Source organism: Castor canadensis, chromosome 3, assembly GCF_047511655.1.
Source record: "Castor canadensis chromosome 3, mCasCan1.hap1v2, whole genome shotgun sequence".
NCBI classification, from domain to species: Eukaryota; Metazoa; Chordata; class Mammalia; order Rodentia; family Castoridae; genus Castor; species Castor canadensis.
In genome coordinates, this window is record NC_133388.1 from 87,050,541 (window position 1) to 87,077,209 (window position 26,669).

The following is a 26,669-nucleotide window of genomic DNA, read 5'->3' on the forward strand; positions in this document are numbered from 1 at the left end:
ATTTGCAGAATTTAGGGGTCTATGAATTTGCAAAATGTGGGGCAAAGTAGTAGAAATAGTAGAGGACTTGTCTCTTTTACTCATGCTTTCAACCAAACAATGTACATGAGAGCCATCTGGAAGACTTGTTGACAATTCAGATTTCCAATTCCTACCCTTAGATTCTAATTCAGCTGGTTTGGTTTGAGGGTAGAAAACTCCATTTGGGGAGGCACTACAGATGCTGGTGCACAGTAAGACTCCTTAGTTAATTAAAAGCCAATTCCAGGGTCAGAAGTGTGGGTTAAGGTCAATCTTGGCTTTGCTAATTATCCACTGTGTGGCCTTGGGCAAGTTATTGTGCTTCTCTTAATTTCTTCGTCTGACTTGTTTCTTAATTAAGATAATTAAAATAAACATTTAGTACACTTATTTCTACTAAAAATGCTGTATGTTGTTATTCAAAGCTAATCATTGTAACATTATGTTGGACCAAGACTGCCATTATCAAAAGGAAAAAAATAACTATACATTTTATCTTCTGTCTCCCTAGGCCATTATTGGCTTTATAGAGGTGGCAACATTGTATTCAGAGCTCAGTTCAAACCTGATCTTTTCTGAGGGCTTTCTGGACCACAAGTTTTGTTTTGTTTTTTCTTTAGTGATACTGGAGTTTGAACTCAGGGCCTCACGCTTGCTAGGCAGGTGTTCTACCACTTGAGCTGCATTGCTAGCCTTTGTGTGTGTGTGTGTGTGTGTGTGTGTATTTTGAACACTTTGAACCTTGCTCTTCCTGATCTCTGCCTCCTGAGTAGCCTGGACACAGAGTTTAAAAGAGACCCCTGTGACTATCATATTACCCATTTTTATTTTCTTCATAACATTTATCACTTCTGAAATTATCTGCATACTTGTTTACTCATTTATTGCCTGTGTCTCTCTAGTAGAGACTAAGTTTCATAGGTGTGGCACAGGGTACGTGCTTAGTACTTGTTGGGTAAAGGGATGACAAGCTAACCAGGAGGCAGAAGGATAAACGATTACCTATAAAACCATACCCTAAGTGTCCAGGGCCTTGGGAGCTGTAATCTAAATTGTACTATGTAGGAAATTCTAGGCTGTATCACCAGGATAACAGAATCTCTCACTTTTTTGAAAACCTGTAACATATAGGACTTTTTGAGGCAAGGATGATAGGATAGAACTGGTATTAAAACTCTCCAGACCATATTTCAGGAGGCTGTGCAGAGAAGCATTGGTATTTTGTTTCCATGTATACCAACCTAGCTTTAAAGCAGAGTTATTTGGAAGCAGGAAATTTGAATGTATGGAAAATGCCTTTTATAACCAATGGTGTCTCCAGAACTGGGATAACCCAGGATTGGGTTTGATCTGCTAAAATTATACAAACAGGAAATGACTTCCAAAGCTTACTCTAGCCAGGCCTCTGGGAAGAAGATGTAAGATACTTTTTTCCTGCTTATTTTCAAGACAAGACACTTTCTACTTCCAAGATCTGTGATTAAAGTATCAATATGGTCTTTATGGATGGAAACTAATTTCAGAAACTTTTTCCTGTGCCTGTAGGTCAGCATTAAACATTTCAAAAGTAGGTGGAGCTGATATGCTTGCTGATAGCTCAGGTCTAACAGGAATAGCTCATTCTTTGGTTTCAAAGGGGCGTTATTGCTTTTTGAATGAACTATGAACAAGGTATGACTCTTAAAATAAGCATTAGGTACTCAGTAAAAAATAGCTTCAAAGTTGCTCTGTCTAATGATAGCCATATGTGGCTACTTAGTTTTAAATTAGTAAAAAATCAAAATTTCCTTGGTAACACTATATTTTAAGTGCTCCATAGCCACGTGTGTTTGGTTTCTGCCATATTGGACTTTCATCATTACAGAAAATTCTGCTGAACAGGGCCCTATTACTCAGACACTGGTGAGATCAGCTACCTGTTTAGAGAGCCCAACATTTATTATCAAGCCCTTTCCAAAGGTTCATACTGCCTTTGTAAAACACAATATGGTGAACTCATTTTTTGGGTGCCAGGAAGAAGGCAAGACTGAGGATTTTACTGGACTCCCAAAGAGCTAGGAGGAAGGGAAATCAAAGGAGCCTGCAAGTTGTTCCACCCCAGCAGGGTCTGGAAGGGGGAAGGGATCTGGGCTGATTGAAGATATTTGCTGGTTGACTAGGACTTGGAGCAGAACTTGATACTTTAGAAATTTGACTTTGTGCTGATTGCAATTTGATTTCCCTTAAAAATTTTCTTTTTGAAAGCTGGACATTGATCTACTATTTGATCCAGCAATACCACTCTTGGGGATATACCCAAAAGACTGTTACTCCAGAGGCACCTGCACATCCATGTTTATTGTGGCACTATTCACAATAGCCAAGTTATGGAAACAGTCAAGATGCCCACTACTGACGAATGGATTAAGAAAATGTGGTATCTATACACAATGGAATTTTATGCAGCCATGAAGAAGAACGAAATGTTATCATTCGCTGGTAAATGGATGGAATTGGAGAACATCATTCTGAGTGAGGTTAGCCTGGCCCAAAAGACCAAAAATCGTATGTTCTCCCTCATATGTGGACACTAGATCAAGGGCAAACACAACAAGGGGATTGGACTATGAGCACATGATAAAAGCGAGAGCACACAAGGAAGGGGTGAGGATGGGTAAGACACCTAAAAAACTAGCTAGCATTTGTTGCCCTTAATGCAGAGAAACTAAAGCAGATACCTTAAAGCAACTGAGGCCAATAGGAAAAGGGGAACAGGTACTAGAGAAAAGGTTAGAGCAAAAAGAATTAACCTAGAAGGTAACACCCACGCACAGGAAATCAATGTGAGTCAATGCCCTGTACAGCTATCCTTATCTCAAACAGCAAAAACCCTTGTTCCTTCCTATTGTTGCTTATACTCTCTCTACAACAAAATTAGAAATAAGGGCAAAATAGTTTCTGCTGGGTATTGAGAGGGGGAAGAGGGAGGGGGCGGAGTGGGTGGTAAGGGAGGGGGTGGGGGCAGGGGGGAGAAATGAACCAAGCCTTGTATGCACATATGAATAATAAAAGAAAAAAAAAAGACCAAAAAAAAAAAAGTGATCGAAAAGGTAAAAAAAAAAAAAAAATTTTTTTTCTTTTTGAAAATAGTAACCCAAGACTGGACTGGTGGGTTACTCCAGTAACCAGTGGTAGAGTACTTGCTTAGCATGTACAAGGCCATGGGTTTGATCCCCAGCAACACAAAACAAATAAAAACAAAAAGGCCCGTTTTATCTGTTCTGTTAGAAAACAAGGAAAGACAGGTTTTGGTTAAATGGCAGCCAAAGTTTAAAAAGTGGACCGTTACATGCAATAGTAGAGGAAAGCAAAAGGGGAATTATTTTTTTTTTTAATTTTTTAACAGTTTTTATTATTTATTTATTTTAATTTAAACTTCAGTCTTCAAAACAAAAGGGGAATTCTTTTTTTTTATTTTCTCTTGGTTTTATTTTTTTTAATTTTTTAAATTTTATTTATTTTTTTTTTCATTTTTCTTTTATTATTCATATGTGCATACAAGGATTGGTTCATTTCTCCCCACTGCCCCCACCCCCTCCCTTACCACCCACTCCGCACCCTCCCGCTCCCCCCCTCAATACCCAGCAGAAACTATTTTGCCCTTATCTCTAATTTTGTTGTAGAGAGAGTATAAGCAATAATAGGAAGGAACAAGGGGTTTTGCTGGTTGAGATAAGGATAGCTATACAGGGCATTGACTCACATTGATTTCCTGTGCGTGGGTGTTACCTTCTAGGTTAATTCTTTTTGATCTAACCTTTTCTCTAGTACCTGTTCCAAAAGGGGAATTCTTAAGGCAAAAGTAAAAACACAAAGGAAAAAACTGAAAAAAACTGACTTCTTTTCTATGCAGAATTAAAAAAAAATTTTTTTTAGAAAAGTCTTTTTTTTTTTTTTTGCCCAAAATTTGGGGAATTTGTATTCCTATTAGTAAACAATGTAATTTCTTATTGTAGAGAGACATGAGGTAGAGGGGAAGCCCTCTTGCCCTGCCACTCTCCCATTGTTTTGCGATGTTGGCATGAAACTTCTAAGGTCTACTCTGACTTCAGCTTCAGCTCGTAAACCTGATTTGGTCTTTGAGAGTCATCTGACTTCCAGTACTTTTAGTGCTGTGTTTTGCATGGCCAAATTATTGTGCCTTTGTAGGTTAGCGAACTTTTAATTATTCAGAGAAATGAGAAGCAGACATAGTTCGCTATCAGGACTAGTGATAGCAAGAGGAAACATTAATTGAACATTTACTGTGTGTCAAGCACTATGCTAAGTACTTAATTGTTTAACATTATCTCATTTAATCCCCACAATATTCCAATGATACAGGTATTGTGATTTCTATTTTATAGGAAAGAAGAATGCAGACTGTCAGATTAAATAATCTGTCATGAATTAGACAACTAGTAAATGGTAAAATCAAGATTCAAATTCAGGTTTGTCTCACTCTAGAGCTTGCACTCTTATTCGCTACTCTGCAAACAAGTTTTTTACATCTATTAATGTTGTGATTTATACCCATTTAAGCCAACACTAGTACTAGCAATTTCCTATTGATATTATCAGTAACATAGAATCACAAACTGAACCCAGAACAAGACCTTTTGTTGTTTTAGGTGGTGCAGAAAAGTTTTAGTTCATTATATTAGTGTGATTTTGCAAGTCCCAGAAAAAGGATGCATTCAACAAGAGATTTTGATGATTTTCATCCTTTCTGCTTTCCTTTGGAGGGACTTCCTGTGGAGCTGCTAATGATGAGAGTTGACAAGGATTAAAGGCAGCAAAATATCAGGGGGAAACTGCTGGAAGAAGCCTTGGCGATGGAATAGAAACCCCTTGAGGAATTCACTCCTGAATGATTAAAAAGCAGCAGCAGAGCCTGCAAAGTCTGAAGTTGAACAGCAGTGAGGAAGCTGCCCTCTTGCTGATGAGGGCATGAGGAAGGTTCAGCTGTCAGAAATTGACGCTTCCCATCCTATTATAATGAATAGGAAAGTCTTGTATTCTCTTTCTCTTGCCACAGCAGCATAAGGGCGCTTAGGCTGAATTTAAGTTCATAGAGCCCTACAAATGGTGGTGGTGTGAATATGAATCTCTCCAAGTACACTGTGAAGCTTTCTAAGGAACATGGATGCTTTCTCTGTCTTCTAGAGCCGAAGCAAGGCTTTGCTCGTCATTGAAAATCAAAACACTTGTTGATGCTGGTAAGTTCTGTGTAAATGCAAATAAAAAGTGAAAGGTAAGGAACGCTGTTCACCTGCTGTTTTAGACATTTTGCTTTTTATTTATTCATTCATATGTGCATACATTTTTTGGGCCATCTCTCTCCCTGCCCTCCACCCCTCCTTCTCTCCCCCATCCTCCTTGGTTCCAGGCAGAACCCGTTCTGCCCTCTTCTCCAATTTTGTTGAAGACATAAGCAATAATAAGAAAGACAAAGTGTTTTTGCTAGTTGAGATAAGGACAGCTGTACAGAGAGATTCCTAGCATTGCTTCCATGCACAAGTGTATTTCAACCCGAATTGATTCATCTCTATCAGACCTCTTCACTACTTCCTGGTCACCTTCCCATAGTGACCTCTGTCAGTTTAAGATTACTATATTAGCTCCTCTGCGGTGGGCAGAGATGGTGAGCATTTTTTCATAGGTTTTTTGGCCATTTGGATTTCTTCCTTTGAAAAAGTTGTTTAGTTGCCCATTTCTTTATTGGTTCATTGATTTTGGGGGAGTTTAGTTTTTGAGCTCTCTGTATATTCTGGTTATCAGTCCTTTGATGTCTAGCTAGCAAATGGGCTCTTCAGTTTAGAGACCATTTCTTTTGTTGTGCAGAAGATTTTTAATTTCATGTAGTCCCATTTGTCCATCGACATTTTGCTTTTGTACCCAGGACAGTTAAAAGTTATTTACAAACTACTTGGTTATATGCGGAAAGACCTTCATTTGAGAGGTACTAGGTTTAGAAGGTCAGATTCATGTGAAATTATAAGGGCAATTATAAGCCAGAGGCAGAATACTTTTTGTTTAAAACGTGAAAAATAGTTGATAGCGTTTGTTAAAAAAAAAACTTCAGAATCCTCTACAAAAGAGTTGGAGGGTAGGGTTGAACCAGTGAGGCTCTTGCGGGCCTCTCCGCGCTGACATCCCGGGATACAACAGGTTCAGGACGCCGGTTTGGGGACAGAGCCGCTAAACCTGGTCATGCCCTCTATGCACGGTAAGCGACAGTTCTCTTTCCCACCACCTCTATTAAGGTGGAGACTGTGTCTGATTCACCTGAAAATCCCTACAATTTAACACAAAGTTACTGGGCCACCATGGCACTCAATAAAGTTTGCTGAATGAATGAATGAATGAGTAACTGTGGGCTTAGGTTCTACCGCAGGCCCAGATCCCGTTTTCCAGTTCCTGATCCCGTAGAGATCAAGTTCCCTTCCTTCCCTCTCCCTATTTTTCCCCTCTCATCTCCTACGCTTTTCCCCACCCTCGTAGCCTGAGCAGGGATTAGCCGCGAAGAAACATGCTCTAATGAGCTGTGTGTAGACAGAGCCGTTAAGATAATTAGGGCCGGGTGGTCCTGAACATCAGGAGCTCAAGCGTTGCCTCTGAAGCCAACTCGAGCATTTACTCGTTGAGGGAGCGGGAGACGTAAAGAGGGCCGGAACCCTCTGGTTAGCTACGCGTTCCTGTTACATCTCTCCGCCTATTCCTTCTACGCTATCTTATTGCCATAGCAACATTGGGCGTCACCAACCAGACGGCGGAAATAGGACAAAAAAGTACACGTCTTCAGCACTATGACAGATCCACTGCGCAGACGCATTAACGACTTCTGGCTGTAGTTCGCCCTCGGCGGCTGCAGTCTGCGCCTGCGCACTCTTGGTCACGCTCCCTGGCCTGGCTATACACCTGCGCAAACTGGCACATGGAGGGAGGGTCGTGCTAGGCCGCGGGAGTGCGCACGCGCAGACTCCACATCCGTTGTGGACGTCGGATCCTCCAGGAGTTCGTGGAGCGCGGCGCGAATATCTAGTGTGTAGTCAGTCATGTCGGCGTCGGTAGTATCAGTCATCTCCCGGTTCTTGGAGGAGTACTTGAGCTCCACTCCGCAGCGGCTGAAGTTGCTGGACGCGTATCTCCTGTACATACTCCTGACCGGGGCGCTGCAGTTCGGTTACTGTCTCCTCGTGGGGACCTTCCCCTTCAACTCTTTCCTCTCGGGCTTCATCTCTTGTGTGGGGAGCTTCATCCTAGCGGGTAATGATTCTCTAAGCAGTCCTGATGACATTGTGTTGCTTAGGTGCGCGGCCTTGTCCTTCCTCACTCGTTCTGCGCTGCCCTGAAGCAGACCACGCCCTTGAAGTTATGGGAGAGCCTCCCACCATTCTTCTCGTGTGAAGGGGGACTTGAAGCTCGGAAAGGTTGTCACGTGCCTAATACCAAACATCTGCTTTGGAGCTCAAGTTGCTGCTCAGCCTGGTGATGAACTTCATGTCGGGCTAGGGAAAATCCCCTTCCAACTTTGAAGTTGGTAGACTTTTAAATGAAAAACCCAACCCCGAAATCGCTCTCTTAGCTTGGCCTCAATCATTATTAACCTCCAGTGAATGATTCAGAGAGAGTAAGGAATATAAATACTGATGTTTTGCTTTTGAATCATTCTTTACTTGATTTGGCATTTAGCTATTCCTACTTATTTCTTGCGGATAAAGCTATCCTACTTATTTCATTAATGTGCACTCTTACGTTATTCTGTTTTAGTTTTGTTTTTCATTCTGATTCTCGGACTTGATAACCTTGTAGACTTCCATATTTAATGAGAACTGTCTCCATAAATTTTACGTAAAACAGATTTGGTGGAGTGTGGGCGAATCCAGTTTGTAAGTGGCCATCACATAGGTTATTTATTCCACTCACTGGTAACACCTGCTACTTGACTTTGAAAACATGCCACAATTTATGTTTTCTTTTTTAGTGTATCGTCACCAGTTGGGCCACCAATTGTATTTTAAGTTGAATACAAGATGTTATGGTAAATGCTTTGGTGATTGGATCAGCTGTGTGTTCCTTGAACTCAAAGGGTTTACAGTCTGTTTGGGGCACAGACAAAATGCAGCACTAAATTGTTTGGAGACTTCTTTTACAGTGGCTCCTTTCTTAAAGTTACTGATCTGTAGAATGCATTTTACACATTCACATCGCTAGTCCAGACACAGCAGAGATACTTTAAATTTCCAGAGCTCAAAGAAGGCCTAGGATGTGGTGACTTGCGTCCTGTTCAGATCTAGAATTGCCTAATCAGCCTATTGATTGGATATTGTATCTTTGAGTTTTGTCCCGGAGGGCCAAGACCTGGTTCCCTGTGGCAGCATCTTTGCCTTCAGGATATGCTCGAGTCATCATCTAGAGCTGAATACCTTTTTGCTCCATGTGCCCAGTACTATTCACGACTAAGAATTTTATTAGCCCAGCAGAAGGAACCTTGATGAGAATCTTGGAATTTTTTTTTTTTTTTTTTTTTTTGTCGTCAGGTAACATGGTGGGAACTGAAATCCAGTTTAAAAAAAAAAAAAGAATTCTCCATACTGATGTCACACTGGCTTCATTAGCCTTTGGGGTTATGGATGGCTTTTCCAGGCTATATAGAAAAGAGGTTTTTTGAAGAGTGGACACGGACTAGATGCAGGCTAGTGTGATAAAGCCAGAGGTTTTTTGTGCAAATGACTTTATGTCAAGTCCATTTTTGAGCCTGTTGAGGCTAAAATTAAATTGGAAGACTTCTCTTTGACACTAGAGGGTTTGTTATTGAAGAGAATGCTTAATGAAAGGATATTGTTAGTAGTGAGGTTAGTATCTGCTAGATAATAGGTAATAGGACCAGAGAAATGAAAGTGGTTTCAAGAATAAAAAGGATTCATAACAATTTATTGTTGTCACAGAAAGGTATCATTTACATTAACATTGAGCTTACTAAATCCTACATCCTCTGCTGGTCCAGACAGTCATCTGGAAACTGGTTTTAATTGGAAATTTGAAATTTGTATGTTTATCCTTTGTTCTGATTGTTGGGAAAGGAAGTCTTGTACCTGTTTGTGGTGCTGGGGTTTCTGACTTTTTCTGTGGCTTTTTTTTTTGTTGTTATTGAAAGAGAATGGAGGAGGAGGCCAGTTTGGCTGGAGAAAGGGAATTGTAGAAGATTATGATGGAGGATTTTTTGTTTGTTTTTGGTGGTACTGGGGGCCTCAAGCTTGCTAGGCAGACCCTCTACCACTTGAGCCACTCTGCCAGTCTTTTTTGTGTTGAGTATTTTCCAGATATGGTCTCGATTTCCTTTTGCCTGTGCTGCCCTTGAACGGTGATTCTTCTCATTTCTGTCTCCTGAGAAGCTAGGATTACAGGCATGAGCCATGATGGAGGATTTTGAAAGATTAGGTAGTGTGGAATGGTGGAGCTTTGAGTGCTAGGTCAAGTAGTGGAAAGCATCTCAAATTTTTAAATAAATTTTTTGGAGTAAAGGAGAGACTTAAAATTGGTGTTGGTATGTAGGATGAATTGGAGGGAGATTTTTTTTGTGTGTGTGTGGGACTGGGGTTTGAACTCAGGGCTTTGCACTTGTAAAGCAGATGCCCTACTGCTTCAGCCACACCTGCAGTCCATTTTACTCTGGTTATTTTGGAGAGGGGGGTCTCACAAACCTTGATCCCCCACCCCCATCAAACTCAGTCTCCCAAGCAGCTAGGATTATAGATGTGAGGCACTTGGCTTGGAAGAATTTCTTTAGTCTGATTCCCTAACTTCTTTTTGGCAGCCTGTTCTATTTCCTCTATATGTGTTAATTTAACATATGCTCTTTGGAAATTGATCAGTACATTTTAAATCTATTTAGAATAGTGCCACCATACTTTTAAAATGCCTATTATTTGGGCCCAATAGTATGAAAATGGTGTTTTCTTCTGTTCCCTCATGGCTGGAAGGAGCTAGAGGTACAAAATTGCCATTGAAGGATATATTTGGGGAGGATCAATAGTATAGTATAGACTTTTTTTTTTTTTGGTGAGACTAGGGTTTGCACTTAGGGCTTTGCGCTTGCAAAGCAGGCACTCTGCTGCTTGAGCCACTACTAGTATAGACTTTTTTTTGGTTTGGTTTTGTTTTCTGTTTTTTGAGATGGGCTCACTGTGCAGTCCGGGCTGGCCTAGCACCTCTTCGAAGTGCTAGGATTACAGTCCTGTGCCGCTGTTATCTGCAATTGGTGTTCTCAGAGATCTTGGTCCTTGCTTTCCAAATGGAAGAATTCAAGCAGAACATGTGGGTGGGGTGAGGTAGAATAGCTTTATTGAGGGAAGAGGAGTCACCCATTCTACCAGGTGAGGGAAGGGAAAAAGGTTGTTTTTATACCACCTTGAACTCGGAGGTGGGGAGACATTACAGCGTTACCTGGTTCCTCTCACATGTGGGCTGGGGAAAGAGCCCTTGTGTGAAGAGGGGAACAGTCCCAGACTCTTACTAACCTAGCCTTATTCACCACTATGCCCAGCTAGTATTATAGCCTTTAAAAGGGTCTCAGAAGTAGAATACTTTTCTTCTTTCAGACAGATTTCAAACATCTCTGGCAGCTGACTGCTTATCTTATGGTTAGCTCTCATTAGAGGAGGACATCTGTCCCTTTTTTAAAGGAACATTTCAGTGTTGGCAGCCCCTTTCCTTTTTTTAACCTAATTGAGATCTCTGCTCACTTAAAGTGCTAGGAAGGACAAGTGGAAAAGAGTAAGACTGTCCTTAAAATAAGTCTAGCTAAAAATCAGTCTTGTTAGACAATCGCTGTACCATTGAGATATGTTGACATATGTCCCCAGCCCTTGAAATCAGTTTTTAAGTCGCTTTACAACATTGGTCTAAATTTTTTTGGGAGGGTCAGTACTAGAGTTTGAACTCAGGGCTTTGTGCTTGCTAGGCAAGCACCTGCTCTACCACTTGAGGCATGTCCCCAGCCCAATACCCCTCCCTCCTTTTTTGGAAGAGTTTTGTTGACCTTAGTTGGTAAATCCAAAAGGAGTTTGAATTATAAAGGCAAAGAGCCCTACCCCGAGTGTTTACTGTCTCGAGGGAACTATTGGTTATGTGAACTGGGATCCTGCATTTCTTTGGGAATTGTCTATGAGATTTGTGGGCCCTAGTATTATCTCCCAGCACTGTGGTCCAGGAGATTGGAAGTTTGCCATCTGCGGGCCTGACCATCTCATTTCTAAATGTCTTCATATCCATTGCTTCCTCTTTACCTCAGTGCCTCCAGCTCTCAGCGTCTCTTATCTAGACAATTATAATCCTCCTACTGGCCGCCTAGCCTGTGGTGGATCTCCTAGTCCATTTTCTACTATGTTTGTAGACTTGATGTGGCTTGGAAATCTGATTGTGTCACTACCCACATTTTCTGTGGTTCCCAAAGTAAAGTTAAAATGTTTTTCCTGCCATACAGGTTTTTTCTGTGATCTGGCCTCATTGATATTTCCAGTTTCTTCTCTGGCCTCTGCCTCCTCCGTGCTTCAGTATGATTGAGCTACTTATCATTCCTTAAACACTGTATGATGTCTTAGCTATTACTTCACTGTTTTCAAAATTCCCTCACTTCTTAGATTTCTTAGCTTAAGTGATCCTTCCTTTGGAACCCTTTCCTGACTCAGTCTGCAGATCTAGGCCTTTTGTATTCCTGCTTCTGTGTGTGTGTGTGTTGGGGGGGCTGTTGGAAAGAATAGAGATCAGACTTTTATGCAGTACTGTATTTCTTGTGCCTATCTTTCCTCTAGAAAGTGGTCCTTTGAGGACCGGTTTTCTTTCATCTCTGCAGCCTTAGTGCTTAGCTTTCTCTTTAACAATGTTTATGTTAAATTGTGAGCAAGCACGTAATAATTTATAAAATACTGAGCAATTATGTGCCAGGTTCCCTGCCATGATGCTGGAGATTCAGTCATGAAGCATTTAGACATGGTCTCTATTCTCACTGAGCTTACAGTCTAGTGGGAGATATAAGTAACTGAATATAGTGCCAGTGGAGAATTTTAGGTGAGAATAGGAACATGGTAAGCACCCACTTCTCCCGAATGTTTCCCTTAAATGTTCACTTTCCCAAAATACGCTACATAACTTGTTACTTCTTTTTTTGGTGAGACTGGTGTTTGACCTCAGGACTTCATGACCTGTCTACTGCTTCCACACCTCCAGTCCATTTTGCTCTTGGTGTTTTGGAGGTGGGATCTTGTACAGTATTTGCCTGGGCTGACCTCAAACCTCAATCTCCTGATCTCAGCCTCCCAAAGTAGTTGAGTATAGGCATTGACCTATCAGCACTGGGTATAACTTCTTATTCTTTCTCTATTTCCTCTTTTCCCGTATTTTCAGTTGATTTTTTTTTTTCCTAAAATAGAAGTAGATAGGAATCCCTTTATCTTCCACTGAATCATAGCCGCTCACCTGTTCCTGTACCCATACTGTCTGACTTCCCACTATGCTGAATGATGTGTGCCTTTTCTGCCAACAGCTAGCTCCTTCACTGTGCAGAGAATCCAGTTTTTTCTTGCTCACTGAGGGATTCAGCTTCTGCAGTTATCCCTCTGTTCCGCATCATTAATTTCTCTCTGCTGGATATTTTCATCATTCAAACATGGTCTAATATTGTCTAAGTAGCAAATTGCATTTGTTGGGTTGGACGAGTGACTCAAGTGGTAGAGTGCTTGCCTAGCAAGTGTGAAGCCCTGAGTTCAGGACCCAGTACTGCCAAAAACCAAAAAATTCCATTTGACTCCAGACACTACTAGCTACCATCTCATTTTTTCCCCCCATCATCCCAGAATTTCTTGAAAGAATAGTTACTGTGTCTATTTTCTTTCCATTTATTCCTTAACCCAGTCTTGGTGGTGGTCTGTCCCTATCGCTTTCCGTTTCCCTGAGACTGCTCTTGCCTTATTGCCAAATTTAATGGCCATCTACCTCACTTTGACAGTTCAGTGATGTTTAACATTTAACATAGGCAGCTGCTTCATTCTGAGTGAAGTACATGCTTCTCAAAGCTTTCATGACATGCTCTTGCTTGTTCCTTCTCACCTTGCTGGCTTTTCCTTCTTACTCTTTATGCTGGGTGCTTCTCTGACAGTGTGATTCTAGAACCCTTCAGTTTGTTTTTCTTTCCATAGATAAATTTAAATAACATCTAAATATCTACAATTGTATTTATCTACATTTAAATAGCACTTATATATCTACAGTTATATATATCTATATTTATATTTTTAGTTTGGACTTGTCCCCCAAATTCCAAATTGGTAAATCCAGTTGCACACTTGACATCTTTGCATGGTATCTGCTGTGTTCCTCTGAATTAACAAATGGAATCTTCCTGCCAGCCATCTGCGTCTTCGCCAGCCAGTGCATGGTATAACATTGGTTGAGTTGTTACTTCTTTTTGGCGGCACTGGGGTTTGAACTCAGGGCCTCACGCTTGCTAGGCAGGTAGGTACTCTACCACTTAAGCCTCTCCACCAGCCCCTTGTTGAGTTATTGAAGCCAGATATTTAAGAGGTTTTCTTGATCCTATGATTTCTCATGTCTCCCACACCCATTACTTTGTCTTCTCCAAATTTAGCCTGCAACTTTCTCTTCATTTCTATTTTTACTGCTGTCATCCTGAGCTCTTGAGCTCTCAAGTAGTTCCTTTTCTTTAACACTGCAAACCATTTTCCATATCGTAGTTCTAGGAACTACAATATGGATTTACAATGTAAATCAAGCCAGGCACCTGTGGCTCACGCCTGTACTCCTGGCTACTGAGGAGGCAGAGAGCAGGAGGATCATGGTTTGAAGCCAGTCTGGGGAAATAGTTCGTGAGACCCTATCTGCTTGGGAGGCAGATATCCAGAGGATCATGGTTTGAGGCCAGCCCAGATGAGACGACTCCATATCAACCAGTCAGCTGGTTCTGGTGGTGTGTGCCCTGTGATCCCAGCTGGGGGAGACCATAGGTAGCAGGACTGTAGCCTGAGGTCAACCCTGGGCAAAAATGAGAAACCCCACCTGAAAAATAAACTAAAAATAAGCAAAAAGGCCTAGATGTGTGACTCAAGTGCTAGAGTGCTTGCTGTTAGCACAGGGCCCTGAGTTCAAACCCAGTACTGCCCCCACCTCCCCATGTGAATCATTTGTGTTAATCAGCTATTCAGTCTCTTGAAATACTGTTTCAATGCACTTAGAAATAAATCCACTGTTTTCTGAGGCTTATACAGCCCCACAAGATTTGTCTTCTTCCCTGATCACTAACATCTGGATAGTCTGACTTGTTAGTCTGACTTGTTCTACCTAAGATGTGTCAGGACTATTTTTGCTATTTGTAATGCTCTGCCCCTAGATCTTTACATGATTGTTCTTTATCTTCCAAATATTGGTCATAAGTAGCACTTTTTAAGAGGTTCTCTGTGACCACTGAACACAAAATAGCTTCCCAGTCACTCTTTATTATCCTGTTTTATTTTCTTCATAGCACATATGATTGCCTGATCCTGCTTTGTTTGTTTACTTTTAACACTTGTTACATGATTGTCTCCAGAGAACGGTAAGTTCCTTGGGAACCACTCTTCTGTCTTGTTCTGTGCCACATTCCCAGTGCCTGGAAAGATGTATGACTTGTAGTAGAGGCTTAGTAAATATTTTGCTGAATGAATGAACATTTAAGGAGATGGATTAAATTAGAACTGCTAAAATGGAACAGGCTGCCTCAGGAGGTAGTAAATTTCCATCTTTGGAAGCCTCGGGGAGACATTTGTGGAGGAGCTTTAAAGCAGGCAAGGTTCTTTTCCCTTTTTTGTTTCCAGTGCATCTGACACCTTTCTCAGTAACACAGGCTGTAATTCTCCTGGGGGTGGCTTATCAGATTCTAGAAATGGTGAGTATACTTTGGAAAACTTCACGGGTGATTCTTGCAGCTTCCCCAACATACCAACCTCCTACTACTAGTTGGGCATTTTATGCATTAAGTGGAGTGTTGGTCTTGATGGCCTCTGAGATCCCTGCCATTCTTGTGAGAGCTGATTCTTTTGTTGTCATGGAAATAACTTGAGTTACTGTGATCATGATGAGGATGACATCAATTCATGACCTTATACACCTTCACAGGAGTTTTTTTTTTTTTTGTCTCCTCATACTTCCCTTAAATACTACACTGCCCCCTTCTCCACCCCACCCAGTATCCACTGTTAATATTTTATTATCCATTGCTCCAGATTTTTTACAGATTCCAACTAAAACAAATGACAAAATAATTGTTTGTATCATTAGATGTAAATAGAATGTATTAAAAAAGAAATAGAGGAGGCTGGAGACGTGGCTCAGTTGGTAGAGCACCTGCCTAGTAAGCACAAGGCCCTGAGTTCAAACCTCTGTACTGCCAAAAAAAAAAAGTAATTCTTTTGACTGTTTTCACTTAGCGAAAATGGGTAACTTTATTGTTAATGTATAGAAAATTTACCTTATTCTTTTGAATAATTGCATGTCTAGTATAATTTAGTTTTCTTGATGACATTTGGACTGTTTCTCAACTTTACAAATATGTTGTTTGAAAGTTCAATAAGAACTTTCAAAAGGTAAAAACATTTAAATGTTTATGGCTATGGCTAGTTGCTGTCCTCAGTGGATGAACCAATCTGCATTTCCGCAGAAGGACTTTAATTGGTTGCCCTTGCTGCAGTCTGTGTCTTTCCTGCTTCGAAGGGCCTGGGTGCTGGGAAAGATGAGTGGTGGGCTTCCTTAGAGTTTACATGTTTAAGCATAAAATCTGCTGCCATGGTGAAGGGCTGGGGGAAGTAGTCCAATAGTGTTCTCACCTTTGGATTAGGTTTCTTCGTTAGTGATGGAATGGATGCTTGGCAGAAGCAAATTTGAGTTTTTGCAAGTAAAGCAGTAATTTATCACAGTTATAAAGGTATTGGGGGACGAGTATGTGCCTGGAGCTTCCTTTCCATGGCAGCGGTGCTCTGGCTGGACTCTGCTAGCGTGTAGATGTGGCACCAGAGAGTTCTCTGTCACCAGTTAGATGTTCAGGTCTCCTGCCTTTCTTGAGACAAACAAGCAGCTGCTAAACTTTAGACTAAGGGTAGTTTATCTACTACTATGAGGTCCTCATGAATAAGCAATTATAATCTCTGCAGTTGATTCTGTGTTTATTCTATTAGAAAATATCTCACATTTTTATAACCTTGTTTTGTCGTTCAGCCCAGCTTTCTCACTACTAAGAGAGAGCTAAGCCTTAGCTGTGTCCCGATCTAGATATAATTATAAACTTTTCAGTCAGGAGGTAAGAGACTTTTTAGAGTTTTTTGGGTCATACAATATTTGTGACTACCCCCTATATATATATATATATATATATATATATATATATATACACACACAATATATTTTTTCCTATGAAAATTTCTGGTTTTTAGTGTAACTAAAGTCATTTTTTTCCTTTAACTTTCCAGATAAGAATGTAAAGCTTGGCTGGGATGTAGCTTGTTGATAGAGTGCTTGCCTAGCATGTGGAGGTCCTGGGTTTGATCCCTGACACCAAAAAAGGAAAGAGAAAAAAAAGAATATAAAATTTAAGTGTAATATATTTGATATATTGTAAGAATGCCAGAATGTACCCCCACCCAGCACAACAAAAAAAATATAAAATTTAAGTGTACAACTTGAGTTTTTAAATTCACCAATCTAACCACCACCTAGGTCAAAATATGTGTATTGGTACATGTCTGTAATCCCAGCACTCAGAAGGCGGAGGCAGGAGGATGGTGAGTTCTAGGCCAACTTGGGCTACACAGTGAGACTCTGTCTGAAACAAAGAGTGTTATCAGCACCCTAGCAAGCTTGCTACGTTTTCCTAGCCTCTTCTTTCCCCAGGAATGATAAAAACCGCTATCCTGATTTATGTTACTGTATATTTTGTCTAGTTTTAAGCTCTCTCGCTATAGAATCATATAGCATGTACTTTTTATGTCTGGATTGTGTTGCCCAACATATCCGTGGAATTCATGTCTATGTATATAGCAGAAGTTCTTTTTCGTTGCTGTGTAATATTCTGTTGTTTGCACACGCCATGATTTATTTTTATTGTTGATAGACACTGAGGTTGTTTCCAATGTGAGGCTCTCGTTCCTCACATTTGATCACACAGGCATTTGTTTCCATTAAAATAGTATTGCATCATAGGATGTGTGCATGCTCATTAGCAGTTACATTTGTAGTGCTTTTTACTTCCTGATAATGATTTTTGCTTTGCTTCTTACACAGTTTGCCTGAGAATACAGATCAACCCACAGAACAAAGCGGATTTCCAAGGCATCTCCCCGGAGCGAGCCTTTGCAGATTTTCTCTTTGCCAGCACGATCTTGCACCTTGTTGTCATGAACTTTGTTGGCTGAAGCATTCCTGTCTTACCCGAGGAGTAGCAGACTAGAAGAACGTAAGTGGTGGTTGTAGCTCTTGTCAGATCCATGTTGACTTAGGAAGGGAAATTGATTTTGCTCATGGTTGGCAGGATTTCCATAGTGCTGTTGAGATGTATGCAAATTTACCAGTGTTCTGCTAAGTCTTCATTAATGTCATCGTGGCCCACCGTCTTCTCACAGTGCTGCCGATTGTTAGCATAACAGCAAAGATGTGTTTGCCTGCTCTGAATGCATTCACTTCTGCACTGCTGGCCATGAAAGTGACTCAGAACCCTGAAACTTTCATTGGGGGACTTGGGGGACTTAAGGCCTCAGGATTGCTAGACAAGTGTCTTACCACTTGAGCCATGTCTCCAGCCCTTTAATTATTTTTCAGATAGGATTTCATGTTTTTTCCTGAGGCTGGCCTTGGTCTGTGATCCTCCTACCTACACTTCCTTTGTAGCTGAGATGATAGATATGCACCAACACACCTGGCTTATTTGTTGAGATGAGGGGGATGTCTCTTGAGTCTTTGACCTTCTGATTGGGCTGACCTCAAACTGCAATCCTCTCAGTCTCTGCCTCTGGAGTAGCTGGGATTATGGGCATGAGCCACTGTACCTGGTGGGTCACCTCTTTTTTTTTGTTTTTGGACGGTCCTGGGGTTTGAACTCAAGGGCCTCAATCTTACTAGGTAGGCATTCTACCCTTGAGCCACACCCCCAGTCCTTTTAATTTTTTTGTTAGCCCAAGCTAGCTTTAAACTCATGATCCTCCTGCCTCAGCCTCCCAAGTGCTGGTATTAGAGACATGTACCCAGAGATTTTTAAAGAAACATAAATTGCAGGTTTTGTCATTAGATTTGCTCTTAAGTTTTTTTGTTTTTGATTTTGATCTCAGGTCACTTTAAATGCTGGGCCATTGTCCTCCTACTACTCTAGGATAGTATTTACACCGGACAGGCATTGAGTGTAGGTGAACCTTTGAGCCATTTGCTAATATGTGTCCTAACTGAAACAAATGGAAAAATTGGATTAACTTGGGAGAAGACTAAAACACAAACAGAAGTGGAGCTGGAGCTGTTTTGATTGATAGAAATCAGAAGCCCTCTGCTCTTCTTCCTGGGTGGTATGCCCTCTTCTCCATCTTTGTCTCCCAGACATCATTTTAAGGCTCTCATAAGTACATGGATGTTTTCCAAACTGTGTGTCATCATAATTACTTTATATATGAGAAAACAGAGGCCCAGTACAATCCAGTGCCTTCCTCCAGTGGTGCCCTTGGCCCAGTGCTCATGCAGCTCACTAACGAATGCATGCACTCTTGTCTTTGTACTACACAATTTAGTGTTGCCACTTATTACCAGGTAGTAAGAAAACAGACTCTTAGGTGAAACCATCTTATTTGGGAGGAAAATACTCCAGGACCAACCCTTTTCTATCACTGCTTTGAAGGATGCTGTTTTTATGCAAATCAGAAATCTAACACAAGAGAGCAGCCATGTGCAAAGTGCATGCAATAATGTGACAGTGACTATACTTCATTTTTTGGCATAAGTTAATCAGTTAACATTACGTTACATAAATTTGTTCCTTTAATATTGCCTTAAAAACAGCTGGGTTAGTTCAGATAAGATTTCATTTTTTGGTAAGTTCTCAGAGATGGTTTATTTCATTGAAAAAATTTGAGAACCACTTGATTCTACTATCCTAATAACAATTTAACTCCTTGGATACATGATTAAGACTTGAGTTGTTCTCCTTCTTTTCTCCCTCTGTATTTGCCAGTCAGTGCCTTGTTACTGGGAATATACAGAAAGGCAAATGTGGCTCCTGTCATAAAAAGTAAACAGTCTGGCAGGGGAGAAGACATGTGAACGTAATAGTTAAAATAGAGCATGGCTAGAGCCTCACCAGAAATCTGAACAAAGTACTATAAGACGCAGAGAGGAGTACCTGTGCCATGTGGAAGCAGGGGCAGCAATTGAGTTGTATGACCAGTAGATAACAGTTCTCAGTAGTTACCAGTTAACTGTCACCGATGGCCAACATTGAGGGCAGCTAGAAAACTGATCATGCAAGGGCAATAACAAGAGTGACTCTCAGACTCTCTACTGGAGACTGCTGGAAAGGCTATACATCTTTGCAAAGTCCTTTTTTCTCTAGATGAGTCATGGTGTATTCTTAGGAAGGGAACAGAGCAAACGTTTCAAGGATGTTCTCTAGGCTCAGGGAGATACCAAATCATGAGGAATTATTTCCTGGGGCTGTTGTGATTGGAGAAGGACTCAGCTGCAGAGAGCTCAGTATTTCAAAGTTATGACAAAAACAGAAAAAGCAGACTCAGCAGAAACTGTGTACTGCAGACCATATTAACAACCTAGGGCCACCTGTTCAGCTGGGAATTATGGGACCAGTGTATAGCAAAATCTTCCAGTCCCAGATTGCAGTGTTAAATCATCCTATAGAAAGTAGTAGGTTTATAGAAAAATTCTCCGGAGGATTGCACAGAGATCCTTCATTTGACATTTACTACCCTGTCCTGTTGGTTTTGTTAATATACATTTGTTTACCCCAGTTATGTGGCTTTAACTCAGCTGTGTGCACAGTGCGCCAAAACATGCTACGTTTTCCAAGTGAGTTCTCAGTATTTATGCCAACTCAGAAGGTAGAATAAAACAGATTGAACATTCTCAGTATTTCCAGTTGAGACTGGATATTTTAAAAAATAAACATCTGTAGTGTAACTGATCTAGCATGAATTTGAGGGTGACATTTAAAACCAGCAGCCATGGTAGAAAAGGCCAATCAAAAGAAAATGGCATTAAACTAAAAAATCAGTATAATCTAGGGGAAGTAAGAAAGGTAACAGACACTGCGTGCTCACTATGTGCCATGCTTTAAGTGTTTCTTGTTTTAGTTCTGAGTTCATTTTTAAAATTGACTTCCCAAACAAAGATTTGCTATTCTACTTACGGAGTAGGTACTGAGGTTCTGGGAGCTTTGCTAGAAGCCTTAGGACAAGTGAGTTTGATAATCTAGTCTGATTGAAAAACGTTACCCCTCATTTTTACTCAAGGTTTTTTATGTATAGTACTTGTCAATTGCAGAGTTGAAGAAGTGCATTTGAAAAGATAAGTGCATGCCTGTAATCCTGGTATTCTAAGAGGCTGAGGCAAGAGTATTGTGAGTTTGAGGTCAGCTGGAGCTACATAGCGAGACTGTCTTTAAAAAAAAAAGAGTTCAAACTCCAGTTCCACCAAAAAAAGAAAAAACAAAAAATAAAACAAAACAAAAAACAAAAGAAAAGACAATTTAAAAAGAAAAGTACATGTAATCCAACATTCCTGTAATCACTATCTGTAATTTATAGATTTTGAATAGAACAAACATCACATGGTTAGCTGAAGTCCCTTTGAATCCTTTTCCAGTCTTTTCCTATTTTTTGGCAGTACTAGGGTTTGAACTCAGGGCCTCACACTTACTAGGCAGGTGCTCTACCACTTGAGCCACTCTGCCAGTTCTTTTTTGTGTTGGATTTTTTTAAGATAGAGTCTTGGGAACTATTTGCCTGGGGCTGGCTTCAAACCATGATCCTCCTGATCTCTTCCTCCTGAGTAGCTAGGATTATAGGCACGAGCCACCAATGCCCGGCTTCCAGTCCTTCTTTCCTATAAGACCTGATCTTCATAACAGTTTTCTTCAGCTGGGATTAATGTAATACATAGATCTGTTTATACAGCCTATTCCAAACTTGAGACTTCCTTGGTCTTCTGAACATGTGTAAAGATGGCAGTTTGAGAAAGCCCATGGTACAAGTTAATTGCTCTGACTGTTTTAGCTATCCTGGTTGGCAGTCTGGTTATAGGGGGCTATCCTTAGAGTCAAATAAGAATATATAAATGAAAACACTCTTGATATGCTTCTGAACCTCAGGAATCCATGCACACCTGAAGGGATGAGCAGTTTTTGGCACTGAGGTGGCAGTAGATTTGTGAATGAATGTGTGGCACAGAAACTCAGTAGATTTGAGGAGTAAGTTCTTTATGAAATTATTTTTTGTTTTGTTTGTCTATGTTTCTTTGAAATTCTTTTCAAAAGACGTCAGCCTATTTGAGGTTTCTGAAGGGAAATGAGGAATAAGAGGGACAGAGCAACATTGGGTTATGGTTTCTGGGGACTTGAGCCCTGCATCAGAGAGAAGGTGAGCTAGGCACAAAGTGATAAACCCAAGCTAAAGTGTGCTAGGCTCCCAGGGAGACTGCAGATGCTGTGCTAAAATTTTGTTAGTGTGCTTTGTTTGTATAATGTAGACATTGTCCTACCAGTCTTTCACAAATCAGTATTTTGGGTTGGTGAAGTGGCTCAAGTGGTAGAACACCTACCTGGCAAGTGTGAGGCCTGAGTTCATACTCGAGTACTGCCAAAAAAACTCCCCCAACAACTATAAAATAAAAATTCATAGAGCAAGGAGAGGGATGGTCAGAACATTTTGTTGTTGTTGTTTTGTTTGTTTTTATGATGCTGGGAATAGAACCCAGGGCCTTGTGCAAGGTCAGAACATTTTAACTGACAGGCAGGTGTTTGCAAACATGCGGTTCTATTGGCTTTTTGAATTCATCAAAGTATAGTAATCTAGAGAATTACCTAGAGAAAGGACTCTGAATGTTAATTCTTTAAGCTCTGCTGCCACCTAGTGGCTGATACTATTTCCTTCCCTGAGAACAATATACTACAAAGCATAAGAGAAGTTGAGTTTGGGAGAGGAAACCTCTAATTTTTGTGATAAAACCTAGTTTATTTCCAGTCATTGGAGGGCAGCAGAGGTGCATGAGGGTTTATATGTGGGGTCAGGGGTTGCTTTATGTCCTGACCAGAGGTAGGCAGTGTCGAGCTAGGAACAAAAGGACCCAGAACCTCAGTAGGGCTCAGGGTTTTGTTACACAGGAAGACTGTGCACACAGACCCGCAGATTTCACCTGTGTTTCTTTTTCTTGCTGGTTCAAGAATTCCTTTTTTGGTTTATCTTAGACTTTATTGTTTTTAGCAATGGGTTCCAACTGGGAATAGTTGTTCCATTTTTGTTGGGGGCGGGTGGGCTATTTAGTTTTTATTTCATTTTTTCCTTGACGTTTCCATCTTACTTTAAATTTGGTCCTGCCACTAAATAAATTCACCAAAGAGGGCTCTATCTGGAATTTGTAGAAAATCTTCTGAGATAGGCACACAGCATAACCTTTTCCAACTCTTTTCCCTCTGGTTAGAAGGTGAGATTCTTTACCTATTAGTCCTAAGATCGTGAATCTGCTTGTTTTATTTACTAAGAAAACATTAATTGATGACTTTGCTTGGTGGCTGAACTCTTTTGTATTTGTTTCATTTAAGGGGAGAGAGACAGAGAGAGAGAGAGAGAGAGAGAGAGAGAATGAGAATAAGAATATCAGGTAGTAGGTAGATTTGTGTTTTGAATTCATTGCTGTCTTAACTCCCTGGCTTATTTTCTCCACCCTTTGGGCCCTGATGACTCCGTTCTTAAGCCATCGCCACCCGCAAGGTTATACTGGAACTTCCTCTCTGGGCTGTCAGGTCCACTTGCATACTTGTAATTCTCCATTTATTTATCACATTGTTATGAAATTGTTCACTCACAACAGAGTCCTCTTTCCCACTGGACTCTTAGGTTCCCCGAGGGTAAGGACCTTGGGGAGTGAGCATATAAATGAGTAAGTCATTTTCACCTGAAAGAAAAATAGCTACAGCACGGGTGAGTTGGATGTCTATGACATGTGGAGAATGCTATGGAAGAAAAAAGCCAAGGAGAAGATTCATATGAGAGGTGGGGTGATGGGGAAGGGCATGAGACAACCAGTTGGAAGACCTGCACTATAGACTTGGTTCTGTTAATTAGTCGAATGAACAAGGAAGCTTGTCTCTGAGCCTATCTATCCAGTATGGGGCTGGCTGCTCAGCAAAACTCTGAAGTATTAACCTTTCATGAATGTAATTCATGATGAACCCTGGTGTGTTTGAGGATTGTGTTGGTTTTCTGGATCCTTGGTCTTTGCTTTTTCTTTTTCCTTCAGTTATTGCTTTTTACCCATATTTCCTCTGTCCATTCACAGAAGGTGAAATGTCAAATCGTGACTGTTCATAACAATGTGCACAATAATTATGCAAGGCCTTTTACAAAAGTAAACATTTGTAAAATGCTTTACAGCTATCATATTACCAAACTTGCAGGATTCATTACCTTCCACACATGTATTTTACCTATGTTAATGCATGAAATTTTTACTACTCACCCTGTGATGGAGGTAGACAAATGGTAGGTTGTAGTCCTATTTTACACCTGAGGTAGTTGAACCTCGGTGAAATTTAAGTCGACTCACCCAGTCTCTAGAAGTCAGTCAGAACTATCCTAGTTCTAATAATGGATATTTGGATTCCAAAATTTTATGTTCCTTGTACTCTTGTGTTCAAGGACTTTTGAATTATATATGTATAGACCTCTCTTTTTTTTTTAAGAAGATTTTCATTAAAAATATTAAATTTTCTTTTTTGCATTGGTATATTTGGGAGTCCCATAAGAAAGGATGAAGATAGGTGATCTCAAATGTTTTTTAAAGCCGGATTTCCTTAATATGGTCCAGGAGAAATTCAGGAGAGTGCAGATCAGGAGACCTGACTTAATCTAGTGAAGGTGACCCTGGACCAGTACCTTTCTGTACTGTGGAAATGTTTTGGGTCTACATTCTACATTGCCCAGTACAGTAACCACTGTCACATGTGATAACTGAACATTTGAAATGTGACTTAAGTGACTAAGGAACTGAATTTTTAACTGCATTTAATTTTAAGTAAGTTTTAATATTCACCTGAAGCTAATCACAGCTCTGGACATATTTGTCAAGATACCAGATTATGGTTTCCTCAGCTCTAAAATGAGAGGATTAGTCTAGTTGATCTCTGAAGCTTCTTTCATTTTTGGAATATGATCTGTGCCTTATAAAATTATGGTGATTCTGATTGAACTGTGATCTTGGAATTTTTTGTAGAATTGTCTTTGATTTACATTATCTTCAATTCCAGTTTTAATTGGCTAACCAGAATCCAGGATGAAATGGATTCAAGGGAAAATCACCATTTGATCAGGTCTGCTCAGTGCTCGGGTCTGAACAGAGATGGTGCTGGAGAACAGTACACATTCCAAATAGAAGTGACCCTGTCTGGCATTAGCATTTCTATCTATACAGAAAGCAATTATTTTTAGCAGTTCTTTGTGTTGTGCCTTGCTTTCTTTTAAGATGATTAGAACAGACTGATCAAATGACACTGATTTTTCTGCATGGGTGAAATAGACTGAAGAAGTCCTGCTAACTTTTGTCAGTAGGTGTCTTCCATTTTATATGTCTTGATATCAGTCTAGTCTACTGAAACCTTCACCTTCTGCTTAACGGTTGAAATCATTTTTCTGAGCTGTTGCGTAGACCAATTTTGTTGAGTTAACATTTCGAAGAATCCTAGACCTCTGCTTTTAGAATACTGTGTGGCAACACAAATTTGCCTTAAAAGAAGGGAGCAGATCTTTGTGAATAGGATTTTCTGAAAACCACTATCAAAGAGACTCATGAGTCATTTTTGCCTTCCACATGAACTGGTCTCAATGTCTTGATTTATGTATTAAGTTGGAATTTCTTTTATAAATGTAAATGTGTCAAGGCTTTGTTCTCTGAAGTGCTCCATAGTCCTCTCCTGTTAGGACTGATGCATTGGTTCATCATCTGTTGCCAGAGTTTGCTTTAAGAAATTTGATGGAATGATCTGGTGTTGATTTGTTCTTATTTAGCACTTTTTGTTCCCTGTTTTTGCCCTTTTTTCACATTTCTCACAATTCCACTGATAAAGAAGATGTGCTGTAATTATGTAGCTTTCCTTTAAATACCATTGGTAGTGAAATAAAAGTGTTTTGGCTGGAAGTCTAAGATACTTCCTTTAAACTATGATGCTAGAATCTCCTGGTCACTTGTACCAGTAGACAGAATTAGAATCGTTCTCGTTTACCTTCTGGAGTGGGTAGCCCAGTTCTTCTGAAAAGTATTGTTTCCCAACCTTTTTCAAGTCATGGCATACATAGAAGATTACACCGTTTTTATGGCACACTCTGGGAAAATTGGCTGCTGTAGTTGGAAATGTTGATGTTTGAGGCCTGTAGTACCAAGAGGTCAATTTGTGGCCATACTGTACCTTTCTGGGAGGGCACCACTGCACAGTATACAGATTCCAGTTCCATCCAGATCTGAGCAGCAACATAACCACTTCTCAGAGTTACTTTCCATCTTCTTATGAAAAATAACTGTCTTTAAGTGAAAACTAAATTATTTCTTCTAAGAATTTAAGTCTTCTGAAAATTTTGAGAATTTTTCTCTTCCTTCTTTCTTGAATCATTCCTTCTTCACTCTCCTCCAAACTGGAAATTAGTGCTTTATAAGCATTCTAGTTCCAGAAAAGGCAAAACTGCAACCCCTCACCATAAGGAATTTGAGGGCCAGGGAGGTGAGTGATTTTATGTAAAGTCATGCAGCTAAAATTGTAGAGCTGGAGTTAGAACCCATGTTTCCTGGTACCTAGTAAACCCAGTGTTGCTTTGCTGGGCTTGGAGCTTAGGTTTGAATATTACTTTTATAGCTATTATTCCCATCAAAACATTTTTTATTCCTGTAAAAAAATAGGAGCCTCATTCTGATTATTCTAATCTGGCTTGAATACTGTCTGAATTTAGCAACCCCATAGCTGTTTCATGGGCTTAGAGTTTAGATTGGAGGATTTGGGACCTGGAGTTTTACCTTTCTTTTTCTTTCTTTCAGGTTCACTTTTTGATGTTTCTTGGATAAGAGTTTTTGAGACGGCAGCTTGTTGGACATGTGGATTCTTCAGATTAGTACTTACTACCGACTTTGATTTGGTATGCAGGTGGAGAGCCGGGAGAAGTTCCCTTACTCTGTCAGACAACCTTTGTAATGAACATTTATTAATACGAGCTCTGCCTTCTGTTAAGTGTAACCCTTTACTTTCCAAAAATTAAAAAACTGCATCCACTCCTTTCCATGACTCTTTTATTTTTCAAATTTTATTGGTATCTAAATCTTTTTCCCTTCAGTCCTGT

General features: G+C 40.3%; 1 protein-coding gene across 1 annotated transcript; it reads left to right on the forward strand.

The window, feature by feature from the left end:
- The first annotated feature begins 6,991 nt into the window (after positions 1-6,991).
- Dad1 (defender against cell death 1) lies at positions 6,992-26,607 on the forward strand. The gene is made up of 3 exons (XM_020181254.2): positions 6,992-7,308; positions 17,368-17,539; positions 26,371-26,607. Exons 1-2 carry the CDS (start codon positions 7,098-7,100, stop codon positions 17,496-17,498), a joined length of 342 nt encoding a protein of 113 aa, XP_020036843.1. The 5' UTR covers positions 6,992-7,097; the 3' UTR covers positions 17,499-17,539; positions 26,371-26,607.
- Positions 26,608-26,669: the final 62 nt, after the last annotated feature.